This window comes from Metopolophium dirhodum, chromosome 7 (genome assembly GCF_019925205.1).
Source record: "Metopolophium dirhodum isolate CAU chromosome 7, ASM1992520v1, whole genome shotgun sequence".
Classification (NCBI taxonomy): Eukaryota; Metazoa; Arthropoda; class Insecta; order Hemiptera; family Aphididae; genus Metopolophium; species Metopolophium dirhodum.
The window spans coordinates 2,004,123-2,027,696 of NC_083566.1; the positions used below are offsets into that span (position 1 = coordinate 2,004,123).

The following is a 23,574-nucleotide window of genomic DNA, read 5'->3' on the forward strand; positions in this document are numbered from 1 at the left end:
ATCGTAAAAACATTTATTTAAGTCAAGTGGCTGATTTTTTACCATTTTTTTAAATATCAATATTCTTGTTAAGTAATATACGATCTAGTTTATGTTAGAAACATTATAATTTCAAAAAATATAAATCATTTTGAAATTATTTTATATGAACATTTTGTAACATAATTTCAAAATGATTTATATTTTTTGAAATTATAATGTTTCTAACATAAATTAGATCGTATATTACTTAAACAAGAATATTGATATTTAAAAAAATGGTAAAAAATCAGCCACTTGACTTAAATAAATGTTTTTACGATATAAATTTTTCTAAAAATCAGATTTACAAATTGGCTATTTTGGATATTTTGGAAATTTTTTTTATCAGTTATTAAGTTTTTTATTTTCAGTATTAAAAAATAAAAAATAAAAAATGTATACTAAAAATGTAGCGCAATAGTCTATGAATTATATTTAAAAGAAATTTTGTAAAAATATTAATTAGAACAAAAGTTATTTCATTTGTCAGATTTCAGTGGGACACCCTGTATATATATTAATTATGTGTTTACGTTACAGCAACTACGATTAATAAAATATAAAAGTTAGGAGTATCTTATTGTAATAATAATAATAATAAAAAAATTTAAAAATATTGATATTGTTGGAAGCCAACGAGACAGCCAGGTTTATCAAGATTTGTTCAATTAAAAAAACGTGTACTTTTTACTTGATATACCTATTTATTAATTCACAAATAAACAATTTACCTAATAAAAATAAGAATAACATTAAAAAAAAACTCATTGACACGTAGGTAGTGTCTCGTAATGATTCCAGAATACAACTCGAACATTTGTCAGTTTTGGGGTTCCTCGTTATATTATATGGCAGGGGTCACCAACTGGCGGTCCGCGGACACGTTTTTTACAGACCCTAATGGCTGCGTAATGATAAAATATACAACATTGTTTTTACATTACGTTTTCTATAATAAAACGACGAATAAAAATATTTTCCGATATTGTGAGTATGGTATATACACATATAATATATATCATGTACGTGCCTCCTTCACCGAGCGTTACGTTGAAAGCTCATAGGTGCAAAAAATAGTTCAGAGAAGTTGACTGATATAGGTACGTTAGTAACGTTAGACGCGCGTTCTAAGTATAGGTACGTTTTATTATAGTTTAGTAGTTATTAATTGTTAATATATATGAAATAAGTCATTGGGTATTTGAGTGTGTTTTGGACCGTGGGAAGTTTGGTAAGTTTCAAAACGGACCCCGGTAGATATTAGTTGGTGACCCAGCAGTGTGGCGCCAAGGACGGGCCTGGGTAGTCCATGGCCCACCTTGAAAGTTGAAAACCTCTGGCACACCCGTTGGTCATCCTTATAAATGTTTGATTTAACTAAATAGTTTGAATTAAAATTCAAAGTATATTATGGTCAAAAATAAAGTCAAGTATTGTAACATTATTGTAACCACTCTTTCAAGAGGAGGGAGGTTTTTAAAGATAAGGCTTGAGGCAAGATTAAACAGAGAATTTTTAAGTACTTATTACGGGGGGGTCTAGGCCCCGGAGACTCCCTGGTTGCGCCACTATCATATATTATGTCTGTACCTTTCCCAATATAATAGGTCGGCCCACCCTAGAAAAAATCACGGCACCGCTACTGGTGATTTACGTACAGTTGTGTCATAATTGTTTTATTGTTTATGTGGTCCGCGGGTTTATTTTATTAGGTTTAATATGATAATGTGTAATATTTTACTGATAATATTTTTGATACCTATAGATTCCATACTGGCATACTATAGCTATGGTGGTATCTTGATTTTTATGTGACCGTGTGAATAGCCGAGTAGGGTGGTCGCTTAATGCTTATAATGTGTAGTATTGCATAATTTAAATATTATACTATCATAATAATAGTCTACAGTCTACCATGGCGATTTCTCGTGGTTCTAATGTGTTTAATTCTTGGAACTAAAATGCACGTCTTTTAGTTTCTTCACATATAATATGTTTGAGGTAGACAGATACGCCTTAAGCGTATAATACATTTATCTATTCCTCGTGCGAGCTTTGCGTGTATAAGTGCCACGATTTAAGGTATATAGGTACTACCTACCTTAAATCGTGGTGAGTACTGAATAGGCTTAATTATAAGAATCTAACCGGTATGGTCATGGCCAGGGTTTGTACAAGAGTGTCGTGTATAAAAAAAAATCTACTTATAGATATTTAATTCTTGGAATTAAAATGCACTTTTAGTTTATTTATATAATATGTATATTACGTAAGTGTATGATTTATCTATTCCTGCTGCGATCTTTGTGTGTGAGTAGGTAGGTACTGAGTACTGAGTAGGTATTAGGCTTAATTATAATAATCTAACCGGTGTGATGGCCACGGTTCGTATAACAATGTCGAGTATAAGAAAAATCTACGTATAGGCATTTCAATTTTTAATTAAATTATTCGAAATATTAATATTCACTTTGATCCTGTCGATTCACTGGCCCAGCTATAAATTCACGAGAACGTTTTTTTGTAACTACTACAAAATGTCACTAACTCTTGTGAAAACTGGTTATGCGTAAAAAATTCCTTTTTTTTTTTAAATTTCTTTCAGTTTTTCTCGTCGCTTTTGAAAATCACTTGTCAATTTTGAACTCTCAAAAGTACCAACTAGATGTACACACTCCCACCAGAAAAGATACTGAAGTTGAAAATCGAAGCAATATTTCGACTATTTATCGTGTGCACGGACACACACAGAACATAACACATCATTTGTAAAATCAAAACATTCATAGCTCCGCTTGGAATCTAAAACGTTCAGCTAGTTATTTGTTACGACTTACGACCATAATTCATAATTTCATAATCCACCAATTATACTCGTGCATTTAGAACATCGAAGTTTGAAATGTGTTTCAAGTGAAAAGTTTTAAAGAATACTGATCATCGGTTTTTTTTAACCGACAAGTTTAGGAAAGCATTTCACATCGTTTATACTATAGCCTAGGGGTGGCCAAACTATTTTTGATTATGTTCTACTGGGAATATATTTTGTCTCTATAAGGATTGGCTGGCGTAAAAAAATTGTTTTCTTATTTTTAAGTCTTTATTCTAACTAGAAACTACTATTAATAATAATCAATAATAATTTCAAAATAAATTAACATATATCATACTGTTGGCGTAGAAACGCTGCTTGTATATTGTTGGTCAGTTGATAATTATCTGCAGGGGAACAGTCACTGATTGCTAAACAAAGACGCTGCTCTGAATAATCATCAGAAACTATAGAAAGTGTAGCTCGGTGTTCAGATTTTACAACTTTCATGTGATGAAATGCCATTTTCCACAAATATGTTAATCCGAAATATGTGTGTAACTCTAGAGGCGATTTTTAATATTCCAATATTATTGTTGGTAGTATCATAATAGGAATAATAAAATTACAAAAATATCATATTTTTTTTCATGGACATCACATTTGAAAAAAATAGATATTCAAAATCACTTCGACCGAAGCCTAGTCAACTTGGTGATCGATGGAAATCAGTTTTAAAAATTGAAATCCGTCAAACCAAATTCCTTTAGTTTTGTCTGGCTTTTTGGTCTAAAAATCACTTTTTTGAAATCGATAAAGTCTATCTAATTTAAGTACATTGTCAATTCCTGCGCATCATACGTATATAAGTTAATTAACGGCAAATATAAACAACGACCGACTTACCGGGCGGTATTATGCGGTCCTACTGTTATAATTTAGGAAATATTGACCGAAAACGATTATATACATGAAACTCGCACATACTCGTTTGCTTTGCACACACTTACAAGTCATTTTAATGTCATTATGTTAAATTGCCTGTATATTAATTTCCTTAAGACACGACCGCCACTGGAGTCCCGTCGAAGAATACGGAAAATACAAAGGCACGAATACGAAAAGGTTGGTACCTAGGCAATTAGACATAAACTATCGTTATCAATATATTATCAGGCGCGGCGTTTAGGGGGGGGGCCATAGGGGCCATGGCCCCTCCCTAGAGGCCTAGACATCAAACATTGCAACGTAGTATATACATTCATAATAATTTTATTTTTAGAATTTGAACCTCCAAAAACTGTATGGGCATCATTAGATAATTGTTCGCCAATAATATTTCCTACAATTCACAACATTCTATTGATATTAGGGACCCTGCCTGTAAGTGTTGCTACAGCTGAACGCAGCTTTTCCACGCTTCGCAGGTATAATTATTATTGCTTAGCTTGAAAATTAATTTTAATACTGCCTATGCTTTTGCACATTAGATTACAAACATGGTTGCGGTCACAAATGGGTCAAGATAGACTAGTAGGGCTAGCACTACTTAATGTTCACAGAGAGTATAATATATCAGTGGAAAATATAATTAGTCGATTTGCTTCAATGAAAAAAAGAAATTTAGATTTTTTATTATAGAAGACTAATATAAATTTGTATATTCAATATACAAATTATACTATATTGTATAATATGTTAATTAACCATTTAATTTTTTTAATATAAATATTTATTTTACATTTTTACCTTCATACCTACCTATTACATGTTTTTCCTCTGTTCGTTGAAAAGTAGTATCATTTGTGGACCCAAAGGATATTGGCCCCCCCCTAGAAGACGAATCAAATCCGCCACTGTATATTATGGTCGATCCTATCCCATTTCCTTTGCTCAGTCATCCAGAATCGTTAATTTACAGTGACGTACAGTGACGTACAGTAGATAGATACACTTGGTGACGAAGTAGGTACCTAAGTATACTCAAAACTTACTATATAACCCAGAACCCATTATGTTTCCCATTTTTTTTATTTATACATTTTAAATCGAAATAAATTAAACCAGTAGCCACCAGCAAGACGGGCAGGCATCATTAAAGCTATTATACTATTGCAATGTCATACTACGGGGATCAGTGGCGTGGTGAACTTCATAAACTTATGAGGCACAATAATTTATATGAGTAATAAATTATAAATACTTATTTAAGTAATTGTGTGTTTACGTAAATGTTAACTGAGAAAGATTGGCTTAGTATTAGTACACACTTAATAAATTATTATAATATGTAAAATGCCTCTAGTCTCCAGGACACCCACCATCACCCTTTAAACCGAGGCACGTGTCTCAAATAAAGTCCTTCGTCACGCCACTGATGCGGATTGTGGACACGAAAAAAACGATGTCATTCTGTATTTCAGCAGCGGTCAATAGTGCATATAATAGGAAGTTGCATATGGTTGAATTTTTAGGGGCATCTACGCCCCCGCACCCCCAACCTCTCACACATAAACACATTACTAGGGCTAGGATTTATATGCATTTGCATGTTTTTTTCCTTAAGTCCAAATTGATTGGTTGCCGGATTTGTCCACGATTTGGCTTATTCTCGTTTAAATAGAACAAATTTTTTTCTGCATATTTTTGCATATTTTGAACATAGTGCATATAATTGCATATTCATGGATTTTTGAGAATTTGATTTTTTTTTACTCAAATTTTTAAATTATTATAAGTTATTGTGAATTTTAAATGGTGTTTATTTCACGAAATCGATAGTTTTGGTTTATCCGTTGAATTGTCGTAAGTATATAGTATAAATACTACCTATCTAATCTTATTTTGATCGGACGACTGATAGAATTACTTATACACGTTGTTATACAGTGAGACAGCACAACATTATTCCATTAGTATGTCGTGTGTGGCGTAAATGTGCGGACATTTATACTTAATAATTTAAGTTTTATAAAATGCCAAAAGTTCAAAGTGAAAGTGCCAAGTTACGTCATTTTGTTGAAGAATTTTCCAGTGACGTTTTTAAAACAGATGGTAAAATAGTAAATTAAAAACTCGTTTTTGAATATTTTTGCATTTTTTGGTAAGTAAAATGCATATTTTACAATTTTTTATTGCATATAAATCCTAGCCCTACACATTACTATACCTTGTTAATAAAAATATGAGTACAGAAGTGTACTAACAAATAATGACATTAAATAATAATTAATATTGATTATTTTACGGACCGTGGTCGCAACTCGCAACGATATTATTCTATGTCTGTTATGCGCCCAGTGGTCGCAACTTACTACCCATATAATATAGATCTTATTATTCAGATTAACTATTATTAAGATTTTTAGCGCCATTTGTTGGCTAAATATTTTACAATATTTGAATTTTCAAACAATAGTATATAAGGTCGATAAATAAACAACAGCAATAATAACATTTCGAATAAATAAATTTTTTTTGGGAAGGTTGCTATTGAATTTTCTAAGCTCCCTCGGTATCCACCCATGGGAAGTTGACTCCCCCTCACAGCCACACCTAAATCGTTTAAACCATATGTTATAACTTATAAATTATAAATTATATGATCGTTCACTCATACGTCCTAATATTAATTGCGTGTTGTGTATATTATTTGAATGCATCTCCACAAAAGTTGACTACATTGTGTAGTTACGACCGTTCTTCCTGCTGCAGCGAATATATTTTATACGAAACACGCCCCTCCCTCTTAGCCCTTTTTATTTCACCGAATAAGGATTTCGTTTTTGTTGTAGGTATATACACATATTATACACTGTACGGGAACACGGTCGAACATTAAGAAGATTTTATGAACCAATGGCGTCTGCGGTCCACCGCTCATAATATTGTGTTTACGGCTGAACGTGCGACCTACTAGCTGGGTCTGTGGGCCAAGGTGGTTTGGTATATGACGGGCGTGTGTTTACAAACAACCATACCCGTTAATCTGTATAGGTACTACAGGTAAGTAGAGACAGTATACAATAATATATAAGTAGCAGTATAGTGTATCATAATAATATTAAAAAGCGCACTGTATATACATAGTAATATGGTCGCGTAATCGTAATAATAATAATATGTAACAATTTCACAAAGTCTCGATCAAGCGTATCGTGGAGTGTATAGACCGGACTTTTGTGTCTGGCGACTGGCAGCGCGTTGTCGCCGCCACCCGTGGGGCGAGAGAGAGAGAGAGGCCGTCATATACCTATAATATAGTCGACGTGAGAATGAGATAATATATAATATTATAATGGTAGGTACTTACATATTATGATAATAATAATAATAATAATAATAATAATAATAATAATATGTAATAAGGCGTTCTACCTAATAACAAACATGTATATATATTATTATTACATCGCGCCTAACCCGTGAAAATATTAATTATTGAACGCAGCAGTCAACAAGCCAGGCAACCGTCGAGTTTGTTGGCTATTGTGCGGACTGCAGCTTATTACAGGCGTACCTATGTATATAATAATGACGTGTTCGTATATTATTTAATATTTATGAATATAATATTATAGTGGATAATACAGCCATTCAGCAAACACTCGTTATTTCGATGATTACGTCTATATATATATAGAATTAACTTTATACGAAATTTGTAATTTGCAAAATTTAAAACAGGTACAATGGGGGTATACGTGCTATTCTATAATATCGTGATGTAATGTCCCTATTTTTGTTGATGAAACCATCACAAATTATGTTATCAACATTTGGCTTTCAAATAGTAGGTCGGGCAATCCGTGTACGTTTTTAACTATAGATAATTCGAAAGCCCGAATGAGAATAATTGTATGAAAATGTTGACGCATAATAAATGTAGAAAATTATAAATTATAATATTTAATGAGAAATTTCGACTTAAAAAAAAAATCAATGTAATAATATGTAATGTGCATTACGTTTATTTATGCAGGTATAATATTTTATATTACATTTTGCGCAGTAGATAATAACTTGGCCGCTTATGAGCTAGCTGGTCGCATTTAATTCCGTCATTAGACCGGACTCAAAACACTCGAATTTCGTTTGAAAGTAAAATGATAAATTTATATTTTATGGTACGTGTGATGAGGTGTGACGGATTGGTTTTTCTCGACTCCGGGCCAGATCGTACGTGGAAAACAACCATTATAGTTTATAATACATTATCATAATGTACATTTTATATTAAGAAAACGTTGCGGCAATGCGACGGCGCAGCGGCGACCCAATAGGCCACAATAGTAAGAGAGAAAAATGAAAATCACATGCCATCAATAAATTGATACAACGATACCCAGGTATATACATTACCTCGCCTATAATCGCTATTTACATATAATACGAGTTTCAGAGAAAAATTATACCACACAAATATATTTTAATCATTTAAAAATACGTGCGGACATGCAATACACAATAATACGTTTTTATTTTTTACACAAAGGAAATGTAATTAGTATGGCTAAGATTTATATAAATTATAATTTATAACTATATGCAATATTAAATGGTAAGATAATATGCATTTGACTATTTGTTGAAGTATGGAATACAAGTGTATAACAAGTCAAGCTATATTATAATTAACTAATAGTTTTCATACATTTTTTGTTTGTTATTCCCCAAATATTCTAATTTTACCAAAAAGTACAAACCAGATACAATTTTCCACCAAAAACCACTCTCTATGTCGAAAACTGGAGTATTCTTGCTGCTCCAAAAAGTGATAAATTATGACAGACATGGCATGGACTCGGGATGAGAGGCTTAAGTCCCCGTTTTTGAAAATGTTGTATACCTAATCGTATGTATTTATTTATATAATAAATAGTTAGTATATTTCATAAAATCCAAATAATATAAAATTATTATATAAAATAATAAAACAAAATTGTTGATATTGCAATCAAATTGTATTTATAATGTTATCTATATGACTATATAGGTAATCTATTTAGTACTGAAATTGTAATTGTGTTTTTCTAAAAAAAAAAATGTAACCTTATCCTCCCAATTTCAGATTTCTAGAACAGCCTTTGACAGACATAATAAAACACTTACACACATCATTGTGAAATGAATACATTCATCGCGCACAGAATCTAAAATAATAAATAAATAAAATTAATATAAATTATATATAATATCTCTATAAAGAGCTGTTTTGTGGCTTGGCGTGGCGCGTTGGCTGGGAGTAAGTAACGGCCACAGCTACTAGCTCCCGGATGGGTGACCACCCGGGTTCATAGTAGTTAAAAACCTTGCCACACATACACGTGTTTGCTACCTACCGTAACAACCGTTAAAACAATCGTAAAACCTACCGCACCAACCTTACCTTATCCCTACCACAGTTCATAACCCCTACAACAGCTAATGGCCATAGTCGCCGGGCTTAAGTTCAATAAAAAAAAAAAGAGCTGTTTCTAAACAAAATTAAAATAATAAATAACGGTAACATAGAACATGATTATTATTATTATTATTATTATTATTATTGTTCAAACACAGTCTACACAATTTTTATAACTTCATATCTTATGAACTTATGAAACTTATGAACTTCACACTTTATAACTTATTATGGTTACAATTATTTTATTTAATGTACCTACATTACCAATAGTATTATTGTTGCTGAGAAATAAATAAAAAATATATGCAAATGAACCTACAATCAAATAGTTGTTGAGAACTATATTACCTATTTAAAAGTATAAACAACGATGCAGGCGGTGAGCCAGGTCACTTCCTAGTTTGATAAGATATTTTTCATACTTAGTGTGACGTTAATACGGTTGCCTGCTATATAAGTTCTTCATCGTCGGAGGGCCTATCTGACAGTCGGTCAGATACTCACATAGGTATTTAATTTATGATTTATGACTTAATTTTTTTTCCTATTATAATTCATAATCCTCAATATGCAAATGTGACGATTGTATAAAAATGTTTTTCAATGTTTGAAGGGTTGCATGAATCCCATAACCTCCGCACTCTTTCCGACCCAGCAAAATAAGAATGTTTAAAAAAGAAAAATTGCTGCCTGCTGGTAAAATGCACTAATAAACATTCACCATTTAATTTTAATACGAATATTGAATATACGAATGTTATTATACCATATACAAATACTATTCATTAGATATAAATAATCGTACCTAATTGAATTAACATAATTAATTTTATCGGAATTTTAATATATACTACGTGGCCACATAGGCAGTATAATATTATATATTAATGTGAGTAAATGAATCTTTTTAACTTAAATGGCTAAATGTATAATATTACCATTATTAATTAATAATTTATTATTATTCTATCTTTAGACACAATAATATTATGAACTAGGTTACTTGATAACATCAACTGAACAATGTACCGGTCAATGAGCATGTCTTCAATTTATTAGTGATGTAGATACACCTACAGCGGTCAGCGGATAAACATATAATTATTAATTTATGAAACAAATTAAATTTCACGTGACACGGCAATGTCGGCAATACTACAAAGGTGTGTATACCTATAGTACCTACATACATAATGGCTAATATACAGGGTGATTCGCCAAGCACGCTCACTCGCCCCCTTTTTCTTCGTGGTCCAATAATCCAGTTACGTGGGTATTCAAAATTTGATTTTTGCAATTTTTAAATATATAGGTAATTACCACTTACAGACTATATTTTTAATTCTTGAGATTTTTCATACCACTTAAGGAGTGTTTTGAGGATATACAAACTTCTGTTTTTCAAATGACAACTCCTCTATTTAAACGTCAATTATTTAACGGCTAATTTTACTGAACATTTTGACGTATCAAAATCGAAATTCAAAAGAGTAGTTTTGAGTAGTTTAGTTTTGTGCAGGTGCCTATTACTAGTCCATGATAATGGGTTTGGAAGATATGTAGACAATCGTTATTTAAAATTTTGTATTTTTTTAAATTTAGACATTAAATCTTAGATTTAAAAAGAAATTTTTTTATGAATTTCTAACTCAATAAATAATTTGCACATCTTCATGATTTTTACGTACTCGCAATCCTTATAACTTATAAGTTATTTATTTTAAGTTTTTTCAAATGTCTATAAATAGCTCAAAATGAGTCAAATATTTAAAAAAATTTATTATAAATATAGAATCATGATAAAATATTAATTATTACTAATACTTATTTTATGGTTATTAAATAATTTTATCGAAAACTGGTTTTACGTAAAAATTGCCGTTTTCCCTTAAATATTTTTTATTTTTCCTGACGCTTGAAAACTCTTTGGGATTTTCCACTTTGACCTGCATAAAGCACCAACTATATTTTTCCACCAGAAAAATACTAAAGTTGAAAATTGAAGCATTGTTTCAAATAACTGTCGTGTGTACAATATACACACAAAAACAAACATCATTGTAAAATCACCACATTCATCGCACAATTCGCACCACTCAAAATCTAATAAGATTCTAGGTAAATTGACAAGTACAGAGACTATAGATACGTAGGGATTAATAAAATACAATTATTATTTGCCCATCATATTAAATGATCCGAGCTTGTTAGATATTAGTGTTCGTATAATTGAACATTAATTTATTTCTAATTTTTATGTTTTTTATTGATTGCTATGATAAATTGCTATAATGTTGTTTATTGAAATTTAATTAAGAACTATTAATTATTCTCTGTCGAATTTGCTTTTCCTATTTAATTACCTATATACAACACCTCCACACGTACCTGGATAATTAGTCTTAGCAAAAATTGACATTTTTAAGGATGGGAGGCAAACGATCTTCTAAAGAAACATTTTGTTGCGTTTGCATTATTGCAGGGTGTGAAATACGTCTTTGGCGAGGGCCGAAGATTATTGATTTTTGATAGATACCTTATACAGTTGTACAGTTATACCTATGTATTTATACTTAATAGTTTATATACCTAGCTCAAAATTGAAAATTGGGAACTTATTCAAAATATTGTATCAAGAAACAAGAAGAAAGATACTTCATCTAACATCACTTCGGTAATTTTCCGATTTGTACGTTACTCCATTGATACAGTCACAGCAATATGTGTCAGTAGGTAGGTACAACAGGTGTGCAGTTGACAAAATAATATAAGTTATAACATTGATTATAAATAATAGTATTTATAATCAATGGTTATAACCTAATTATGTACAATATTAAATGATCAAAATCACATCTGTGTCAAACACCAATACGATGTATGGGTATTATTTACCGTTAGTTCGTTAGTGTAATCCACCTTGGTGTTATCGATAGCCGATAGGTACCAGTGCTTAATTATGACCGTAAAATATTTGTGGATATACGTAGGTACATATTATATATTATATGCAACAATAGGTAGATTGATATCAATCCACCTTGATACGCGACGCACTTATATCACGTACCCCCAACATTATAGGCGATATTTGGATAACTGATTTGGTGGGGCTAAATTTATAAAATCAATACTGGTACTCGACAGAAAAAAGGTGGATAAGTGGATGTCGCTCTGCTGTACAGTAGGTTACAAGTGGGTCACTGTAATGGATGGTGTTAAATATGAATTCAATGATATAATATCACTGTATAAGAAAAACGATTCTGAGCGAAAACGGTCAGTCAGCCTGTGATAGGAGCCTATGAAATAAGTATATTTGATGATATTATTGTGAATAAAGTAATTTATATACAACCTATTTACGTGGAGCCTTGTTTTAAATTTTCAATCCTTAGCCATAAAAGTTAAACATTTTATACATTTTTAACTACAAAATAATTAATAAATTATAAATTTGATAAATGTTGTCAACATTTGATCTTTAAATGCTTATAAAAAAAAAATTGTGCCTATGTATTTTTAATACTTTTCAACTTCAATTGTAACATTATATCAGGAGCCTTGCATTTTTCACGCTTTTTTACACAACAAATAACATTTTATTGATATTTATAGAAAAAAAAAACTAAAAAAATTGAAAACTGACAATGTCCGTAAACAGCTCAAAAAGAGTCAAAATATTTTATACATTTTATGGTATATAGAAAATGCTAATATAAACATTCAGTGAAATTTTCAAGTATCTACAGTCATTCGTTATTTAATTATAATAAAATAAGAAAATTGTTACATGAGAAATCGAGTGAATATCAAATGTTGTAAAAATATAAATTTCAGATGCTCATAAAAATTTAATTTAAGTTTCTTGTAGACATTTTTTTTTTGATAAAGGTAGAAAAACTTATGAGTAATCTTATATTACATTTTCAAATCTTAGATTTAAAAAGAGAAATTTTTATGAATTCTCAACTCAAAATAATTTGCTAATTTTCGTGATTTTTCCGTATTTTGTCAAAATTTGAACTTTAAATGCTTATAAATAAAAACTGTGAATAAGGATTTTTAATTTTTTTCATCTTCCTTTGAAACAATAACCTAGGAGCCATCTATTAAATTTTCAAGCTTTTTTACTCAACAGATAAAATTTTATTGATATTTGTTGAAGAAAAAACTAAAAAAAATGGAAATTGACAATGTTCGTAAACAGCTCAAAAAGAGTCAAAATATTTTCAAAATTGTATGGTGTATAGTAAATGCTAATATAAACATTCAGTCAAAATTTCATGTCCCTACGGTCATTCGTTTTAGAGTTACACCAAAAACCAAAATTGATTTTCTCGAAAACAGATTTTGCATAAAAATTCCCGTTTTTCCTTAATTTTTCTTTTGTTTTTCACGTCCCAGAATCTAATTAAAAAAAAAATTGAATTTATCGAATACAGCGATTATTAAATAATGTTAGGTATTAATTAGTATTCATCCAACATATTTACATCACACATTTTTTCATAGTATTTATTACAATAATAAAGTACTGCATTGATGCAGGTAACCCATCGAGTTGTGATTGGTTCTGGGAGTAAAGGGATCCCCGGTGCGTAATTTTTGAAAATTTTTATACGTGAAGGTGCTTTTTCAAATATTTTTTTACGTTGGCTACGATTTTATGAACAGCACCAAACTGATTTCGTACTTCCTCGGAAACTCTATGAAGGCCATGAGCAACACATGTACCATTTTAGAGTAGAATGCGTTCAAATAGATTTCCCACACTTTATCTCATACGGTACCATATTTATTTGTAAATCATTTAATTTACAATATTCAACTATCAAAAACTTGTTTATTTTTGTTGATTTCTAAAACGCTTCAACATAAAATGCATTTTTATACTCAAAATCTTTAAATATGCAAAATCATATAAATTTAGTAAAATATGCAAAAATATGCAACATAAATTGATGAATTTCAATAGTATGGTACATGAAACGAATTTGTATCGAATCAGATTTGAAATATGCAGCTTCCTGAGAAAGACGCAAATGCATAAAGTTCCGAACCCTGCTTAGTGCTTATCACTTATTAGACAACATACGTAGGTACACTGATTATCAAGTTGGCTAAAAAATCCCATATTTAATTTTTTTATTAGTTGGATTAAATAATGAATATATTTAAAAACTTAGGGGGGCTTAAATAAAACTAGAGGGGGCTAAGCCCCCCTAGACCCCCCAAATTGCTCCTATGATACGCAATATATATGTAACGCCTTATATCCACCTTGCACGTACCTATTATATTTTAATTTTATTGCTATGCAATATTGATATCTACTAACTATATAGTATATAGTAATATTATTCCCATAGGTACAAACTACAAGATGTTTAAATGGTTGAGAACTTTCAACAATAATTATATTTTATACTTTATAGTGCCGATCACTGGTCATCGGTGTAGATAACTGTGGTGCCGATGAGGTGATGAACAGTCTAGTACAACTATAGTGTATACTTCAGTTTAGACTTAACATTTTGTTGGTTGCAACTCGTGCGTATGTTTTAATTTATAAATACTCCATTAATTATGAAGTATAAAATTAATAAGTACCTATGTAATTTGGTATTAAGGTATGTAGTATGAACACTAGGAATTACAGGGACCAATCATATTTAATTAAGTAAGTTAGGTTAGTTTTCTAGTTCCAGATTTTTCTCTATCGACTGACTTTCATTCGTCGATCACAAGTGTTTTGACTATAAATCAAACATTGATATCATTCGATCTACAGTCTACACCAAAAGCATATTAATCACTTTTATAAATATTATTTATGTGCAAATGTGAACGTTAACTAGTTAATAAGTAAATTTTATTAAACTCAACAAGTTAATATGTACAAATAATATATATTTGTGTTTTGCACTTGGTAGAACATTTTTAAATTTAAATTTCTCTTGGTGGGCTAGACTTCTGGAGGACTGTAAAATGTAAGGGTTGACCAAGTTCAACTATCCATGAGCTTAAAATAGATGAAATAGTGTTAGCAACCTTAATTTTAATAAAACCAGGGAACTTGATCTATTGTATTAGTATAGTAAGATTTGAGAATACCGTGTCATTAAGTATACTAGCATAGATTAAAAAATATACTTTGTAATATTGAGTTTGTATATTTTATAAATTCATGTGTTTAATTCGAATTCAATAATAAATTAATTAACACAGAGCCAGAATTAAGATCAGAGCCGCCCTGAAGTAATATATATTTGATACCCCGTATCAAGGAGTTATTAAAACAACATATATTTCATGTATAACACCATATGGATATATAAAAGATGCTGCGCCTGGAGCATAGCTCATTTTGCACCTTTGTCAATCCGGCCCTGATTGAACACAAACAACAATTTTGAATAAAGCATATTCTATTTTATTATAAGGGTAGTTTATGATATATATTATATAATAACTATTTTTTAAATTAGGTAAATTGAACCAATTTTGCTAAAAGTATAGCAATACCAATATACAGTCATCAAATAATGTGAATAAGCTCTTGCAAATATTTTTTTAAAACTGGTGTTCCTAAAAGAAAAAAATACTTCATTTTGGTTAATTATAGTATCATGTGTAAAACAAATGTCTGTATGCTGCCTCGTATGCAATATGATTCTTAGTTAAATAAAATAAAATGTATAATATTATGATTAATCTGTTAAAATGTTACTAATCATTAAATATTAACTTATTTAATAAATAAATTGATTTTTTAATTTTTATAAAACAAAAAGTTGTAATGTTTTGAAGAAATCAAACCTTGACAATTATTAAAATTGTATTCATATACCTACTTTCAGTTCTTAATTGTAAAATACATTTGAATAAACACTAAAGAAGATGGTAGTAATTTTTAAATTGTATGTACAATTAAAAATGCCATTTAAGTACAGGTAAAGAATTGTGTTCTTTTTAATGACTAGAAGATATTTTGACTTCAGTACTTTATAATTACTTAATATCAACTATATAAAATGGCAGTAATTTTACATAATATTTAATACATCATTTATAAAATGATTAAAAAATATATCAAAATGTTTAATTTGAAAGTAAGAAATTATTATTACTTTCATGCAACAATTATTACTTGAATAACAATACCAACAATTTGAACAATATTATTTTATCAAGTTCATTAACCAAAATAGAAATGTTTATATTTTGGAAAACACATTCATAAACTGTTATCTTTAGCTACGGTGATCTGAATCAGATGTTATGTATCCAGAGCTCGGTGTGCCTTTTCTTCCTTCAGTAGCTATTATAACTGGAGGTCGTGTGTCGTGTGGATTGAGTCCTGTCCATGTTCTATTTTGAGTAACCATTGATAATGACATATCTGTTCTGACATTTAATGCTGAAGATAACTCGATTTCCTCATTAGGCATTGTTAAGTTTCTTAATTTGTTGGTTACTAAAGATATATCAGGTAAATCTAAAATCAAATTAAACTATTATAAACAAATAACTATATAAGTACAAAAGTCTTTTAAAAATACAACTTGTGTTATCAGTCCCCAAAGCCAATTCAATGTCATCAATATTAACAATTGGTTGCATGTATTCTTTTTGATTTTCTATGACACCCTCTGCACATGTAATATTCACAAAGATTTCAATCTAAATAAATATATAAATAAATAGTCATTGCAAACTTCATCATTATGCATTAATATAAAGTATATTACATCTGGAAAATTAGCTAATTTGGCAACATTAGGACGTCCAACGGAAAAAATGTAACATTTTTTGTTTGTCTTTTTGCACAAACATTTAACTCTATTAATACGCTCGAGTAAATCTTTGATGCTTAAACTACATATGAGTATTCCAATATGAGTAGAATCTTTTATCTTTTCTTTTGTATAGTTTTTTTTTTTTTATCACTGATGACAAGGTTCGTTGTGTTAGTATATTACAACTATTTTGATAGACATATACTTGACATTCTGTAAAATAAATGTATTCATATAAATAGTTGTAAATTATCTATATTATAGTAGTCTTATGTCTGCACCTTTTTTCTCTAGTATAAATCTATCGACATTGTTCATGTAGTTATCATGAACTATGTAAACAATATTTTTATAATTTAAGTTAGGAAATCGTCTTCCAAATATGCATGTATATTCTTGGCCATCGGATACAGTGCAACTAGTAGTATTTTGTTCCTTTAAATCTAAGTCAGATAGTATTATTGACTTTGCAGGTGCTAATGATTTTGCCAAATGATCTGGAATAAAAAAACAGCGTTATTATTGAATATAATAAATTGTAAAATATAATATTGTTTTTAAGAATTTACCTCGTACATGATGATAACCCACATCGTACAAAACCAAAACCAGTCCCTCATCAGTTTCAAAGGTTTTGATTATCGAATTGGCACACTGGACATCGTCTAACGCCTGTTTAGGAAGAATGTAATAGACAGGAAGGTGTCTATTTTGTGTCAGACACGACCGTCCAAAATGAATGACACAATCGGCAGCTACGTGTTGGGCGGCTGTTTCATCAACACAACAGCTGAAATGTATGTAATAAAAAAGCGTTTAGTCACATCGGACTATTACAGTGAACAGTAATAGTTTTGGTGTGAAAAGCAATAGTATTAGTGTTCACCTGCCATAGGATGTATCACCGAGTATGTATACACGGTGAGCCAACAGTCTTTCAAATTCAGACGAAATTGATACGCTTTGGCACAACATGTAGTCCGGTAATTGGATGCATACCTACATACACAATAAGACATGAATAATATTAAAATGTTAAAATTTAGGAGTAATCGATTACAGGACGGCTGCCTAGACCTAATTACTTTTTCGAATTTTCCGTTTTTGATCCATTGAGAACAGCAAAATATTTCTTCGGAATACTCCTCCATCGTTAATATTATAATGTATACAAGATACGACCGATCACCGATGTCAAATACAGAGTGCAGGCCTTAGAGTGCAGTCACTTAAACCAGACCGAAGTTTTCGAAGCGGTAAGTTTTCATTTTACAGTGAAATAATGTTGTAGGCTTTTAGATGCCGTACCTACACTTGGTATGAACTATAAGAGTAGAAAGTAAAACGTAAAAAGTTAGTGAAAAAAAAAAAAATGAAAATACGCGTGTAAAGTTACAAGTAGATAACAGCTTGCAGCATTAAACTAAAAAATTAAAATGTTAAGAAAACCAAAAACCTAACGCGTGTCAAGTTGTTAACAATAGCCAATAGATAACAATTAACATTAAATGATAACAGATCATGATCAGTAATTATTCAGTAGTAACTTAGGTCTTAGGTAAATACTTAGTACTTACTAAGAAGTTAGGAATTGTATTCTAAATACAATATTCAGAAAACTTTTTCCAGCAGTATTCTGAATAACTATTTAGAATATTTTTTAAAAGTATTATACTCCTCTCAAAAAATACTTATTATTTACAATGATAATTGTTTTCTTGTTTTTTTGGAAATATTTACATATACAATTTTAGATCAAGTATCAACAACTTAAACTATATTATATTTAGAATTATTAGATTATATTTGTTGGCAAATTTTTCCGAAAAAAAGTTCATACGTTTAATATTTAAAACAAAAATTAAAAAGTATTTTAAATGTATTGGGAATACTTTTGAAGTACTATTTTTATGAAGTATTTGACTATACATATTCTGAATACTATTTTTCATAAGTATTCGAATATTTATTTCTAAATACTTTTTAAAAGTATTTTACCCAAGTCAGCTACTAAGTACCTATAGTAGGTACTAACTTTTATAGTATTTCAGTATTGAATATTGACAGAACAATATAGAATTGATCACCACCACGAACTAAGATATCTTAATAAATTCGTGATCACCATGGTCTTAGAATCTTAGATTATAATACGATATTACGATTACGGTGAAGCACGGATTGTATAATTATTTACACAATATAATTAATAATAATATAAATATAGGTACACATAATAATATGAATCTAGGAAAAAAAAGCCCCGGTCAACATTCATTGGGAAAAAAAGCCCCGTCATAAGAAAAAAAAGCCTTGCAACAACTAAATACATTATTCTTTTAGATTCTGAGCGAAGCGATGAATGTATTGATTCTACAATGATGTGTGTTTTTTTTTTTATTTTTTTATTTTTTTTTATTTTTGTGTCTGTCATCATTTTTTAGGACAGTAAAAGTGCTTGGATTTTCTTCAATAGTAACTTTTCTGATAGGAAAGTGAATCTAGTTGGTACTTTGGGGGGGTCAAAAGTAAAAATTTCCCAGTAGTTTTCACAAGCGACGTGAAAAACAAAAGAAAAATTAAGGAAAAACGGGAATTTTTACGCAAAATCTGTTTTCGAGAAAATCGATTTTGGTTTTTGGTGTAACTCTAAAACAAATGACCGTAGGGACATGAAATTTTGACTGAATGTTTATATTAGCATTTTCTATACACCATAAAATATACACCTACAAAATATTTTGACTCTTTTTGAGCTGTTTACGGCCATTGTCAGTTTTCAATTTTTTAGTTTTTTTTTCTATAAATATCAATAAAATTTTATCTGTTGAGTAAAAAAGCTTGAAAATTTAATAGAAGGCTCCTAGGTTATTGTTTCAAAGGCAGATGAAAAAAATTAAAAATCCTTAGTCACAGTTTTTAATTATAAGCATTTAAAGTTCAAATTTTGACAAAATACGGAAAAATCACGAAAAATAGCAAATTATTTTGATGAGAATTCATAAAAATTTTTCTTTTTAAATCTTAGATTTGAAAATGTAATATAAGATTACTCATAAGTTTGTCTACCTTTATCAAAAAAAAAATGTCTAGAAGAAACTTAAATTAAATTTTTATGAGCGTCTGCAATTTATATTTTTACAACATTGGATATTTACTCGATTTCTCATGTAACAATTTTCTTATTTTATTGTAATTAAAAAACGAATGACTGTAGATACTTGAACATTTCACTGAATGTTTATATTAGCATTTTCTATACACCATAAAATGTATAAAATATTTTGACTCTTTTTGAGCTGTTTACGGACATTGTCAGTTTTCAATTTTTTTAGTTTTTTTTTCTATAAATATCAATAAATTTTTATTTGTTGGGTAAAAAAGCGTGAAAATTTAATACAAGGCTCCTGATATATCGTTCTAATAGCAATTGAAAAATATTAAAAATACATAGGCACAATTTTTTTTTATAAGCATTTAAAGTTCAAATTTTGACAACATTTATCAAATTTATAATTTATTAATTATTTTGTGGTTAAAAATTTATAAAATGTTTAACTTTTATGGCTAAGGATTGAAAATTTAAAACAAGGCTCCACGTAAATAGTTTATATATAAATTACTTTCTTCACAATAATATCATCAAATATACTTGGTAAAATCATAGGCTGACTGACCGTTTTCGCTCAGAATCGTTTTTCTTATACAATGATATTATATCATTGAATTCAAATTTAACACCATCCATTACAGTGACCCACTTGTAACCTACTGTACAGCAGAGCGACATCCACTTATCCACCTTTTTTATTATGATTTACATACAAAAAACCACATTTGTAATAATATAATGTTGTAGATACCTAACCTAACCTACTCAGATACCAAGACTAGTTTCCAGATAGAGTCTACAATAAAATAAAACACCTTCATAATTTTTAAGATAAAGTCAAATGTCAATTACTTTTATTACCCTACTATACTTTAATCTTTTATATTTCAAATGTCACTATACATATATATATATGTGTGTTTAGTTAGTACGGGGATTTTTTTCCCTATAGGTGGGGATTTTTTTACCGTGTTCTGATATCGGGGCTTATTTTTCCGGGGCATTTTTTTCCAGGGCTTTTTTTTTCCGAATACCTAATAATATAATATGCACATGTATGAATGCGTAATTCTTCAAACTATAAATAAACTATATATAAACAGTAGAGGCTTAAAATAATGAATACATTTTCTAAAAAAACGTAAAAAAACATAAATAATTACTATAGGACGTGTCACGATTTAAGATGTATCTTAAAATCTTAAATCGTGGAACACACATAGAACAATAGTACGCGGGTTCTATGCAGACATAATATTAAGGTAGTAACCTTACCTTTACGACCGCACCGCAGCGCAGCCTGTGATCGTATTATCGAGCGACTCGCATTCATTCATTACGGGGCGTTTTTACTTTTTCAAATACTTTATACTATAATATGCATTATACGATGTCGTATTCAGTCGTATATAGTATTTGATTTTTTCATGTGGGCGCTGGAACGAGTTTGGTCTCCTTATTCTAATTTCTAGTCTTCGTCATGATCACGAATCACGATTAAAGAAAGTATGGTAATCCAAACCAAACATACCAAAGATCATATACAAAGGCACTGAGCACAGACCTGTAAAAGATAATATTTTTATACATCTACGTGCCCATAATATGATAAAATAACTTTACTGTAAAATGGCTATATTGGATAGTACCTCGATGTACTGTGTAGAGAATATAATATTACCTATATATGTAATATGTATACATTACGATGAAGACTAGAATGAGACACCAAACCCATTCAGCCGGTCACTCGAAAATACGTCCCGTACTGTAATGACTGTAATGTGACGCACGATTAAACGGCCCCTGGCTGCGCTCTGGGAGAAAATGTTGCTACTTTAACCCCTGTAATATAGAGGAAATTGCAAAACACAGGGAAGAATGGAGGCAATATGTTTTTGTGGCAAAGGGCTTGAAACCTGTAAAAAGCCGAAGAAGACAAATAATATAGAGATTATTCATGTTTTTCACGTTATTTTGAAAATATAATATGCATTATATTGAACCATCATAACCCAAAACCCATATAGGCCATACATATTATAGCTTGTAGAATTACGCGTTCATAGGTACTTATCGATGCCTCATAGACCTATAAGCTAATGGATAGCGCATTCCACTCCGCCTTGCCGTCAATGCTAGGCGATCATGTAACCGTATAACTGAGAGAGAAAAAAACATAAGTAGTGAATGAGCCCGCATAATGAACTGTATACATCTTACTACTTTGTTTCTTTTCTCGCTCACTCTGTATCGTGCCCTCCGACTTCTCTTTCTGAGCGCCGAGTTTCTAGGTCTATCTGTCTATGGATTATGGTACGTCATGCATGGTATTTGGACGTCCCCCCCCCTAACCTAACCGTATAACTGAGAGAGGAAAAAACATAAGTAGTGAATGAGCCCGCATAATGAACTGTATACATTTTACTACTTTGTTTCTTTTCTCGCTCACTCTGTATCGTGCCCTCCGACTTCTCTTTCTGAGCGCCGAGTTTCTAGGTCTATCTGTCTATGGATTATGGTACGTCATGCATGGTATTTGGACGTCCCCCCCCCGTACCTTCCATCCGCCAATTTTAGCGATCACTTTCTGCAAGACGTTTCCCTCCTGGACTGAGACATTACCTGTTGGCTGTTAATAGATCGCGGTACCCGTACATTTCCCGTACATAATATTATTATAGGTAATCGTCTGGGTAGGTCACATACTCAACTCGATTTTCACTTATAGGTAGGTCACATATACCAAATGAATACTTATATAGATTCTTTGGTTTTACCCACGGTCGTTTTACCCGAAGTCCCGAAATATACGATCATCATATCGGGGCATTTATCCGACTATCGCCATTCACGTTATGTATATACTATATAGCCAATTTAACGGGTAACGAATGATAAACCAAACTCAAATTATCTAAACTATTGACAACACACTGCTTTTAGGTCTCCAAGTATAGTTCGTGATATTGAGCCGGGCGCGTAAACTGTTCGTTCTTGTTTATTTCATAATGGAAATAATAGGAACTAAAAGAGGTGGTAAAAAAATCATGTTTGATAATTTCGTATTTTCGTATATATTATAACAAAAACTTGTTAAAGCGGGGATACGCTGGAGTTGTAGAAAATAATCTAAAAACAATGAAAATAGTTGTCAAGGAAGTATTACCTAACTGATGGCAACATTCTGAGCCCATTTCTATTTTCGAAAGCGGCAATAAATTCAATGAACGAAGCAAAATTGTTAATTGTATAATTTTTTCATCTCTTGAAAGCTTACAAGTATTAAAAACGTCAAAATATGGATGCAACATTTTCAACTGCGCCCACTGGATTCAATCAAGTTTACATTATTCATGTTAAAATGGGCTCAATAACAGTTCATTTAGTTTAAATACTTCTTCGAAATAAAACAAAACAG

General features: G+C 30.4%; 1 protein-coding gene across 1 annotated transcript; it reads right to left on the reverse strand.

Annotated features, from left to right (window-relative positions):
• Positions 1–16,231: 16,231 nt before the first annotated feature.
• On the reverse strand, positions 16,232–21,886 carry LOC132948660 (2-(3-amino-3-carboxypropyl)histidine synthase subunit 2). The gene is given in 9 exon segments (XM_061019234.1): positions 16,232–16,740; positions 16,805–16,925; positions 16,994–17,185; positions 17,187–17,254; positions 17,323–17,538; positions 17,611–17,831; positions 17,928–18,040; positions 18,127–18,365; positions 21,429–21,886. Coding segments are annotated over 8 exon segments (1,242 nt in total). The 5' UTR covers positions 18,193–18,365; positions 21,429–21,886; the 3' UTR covers positions 16,232–16,495.
• Between the last annotated feature and the right edge of the window lie 1,688 nt (positions 21,887–23,574).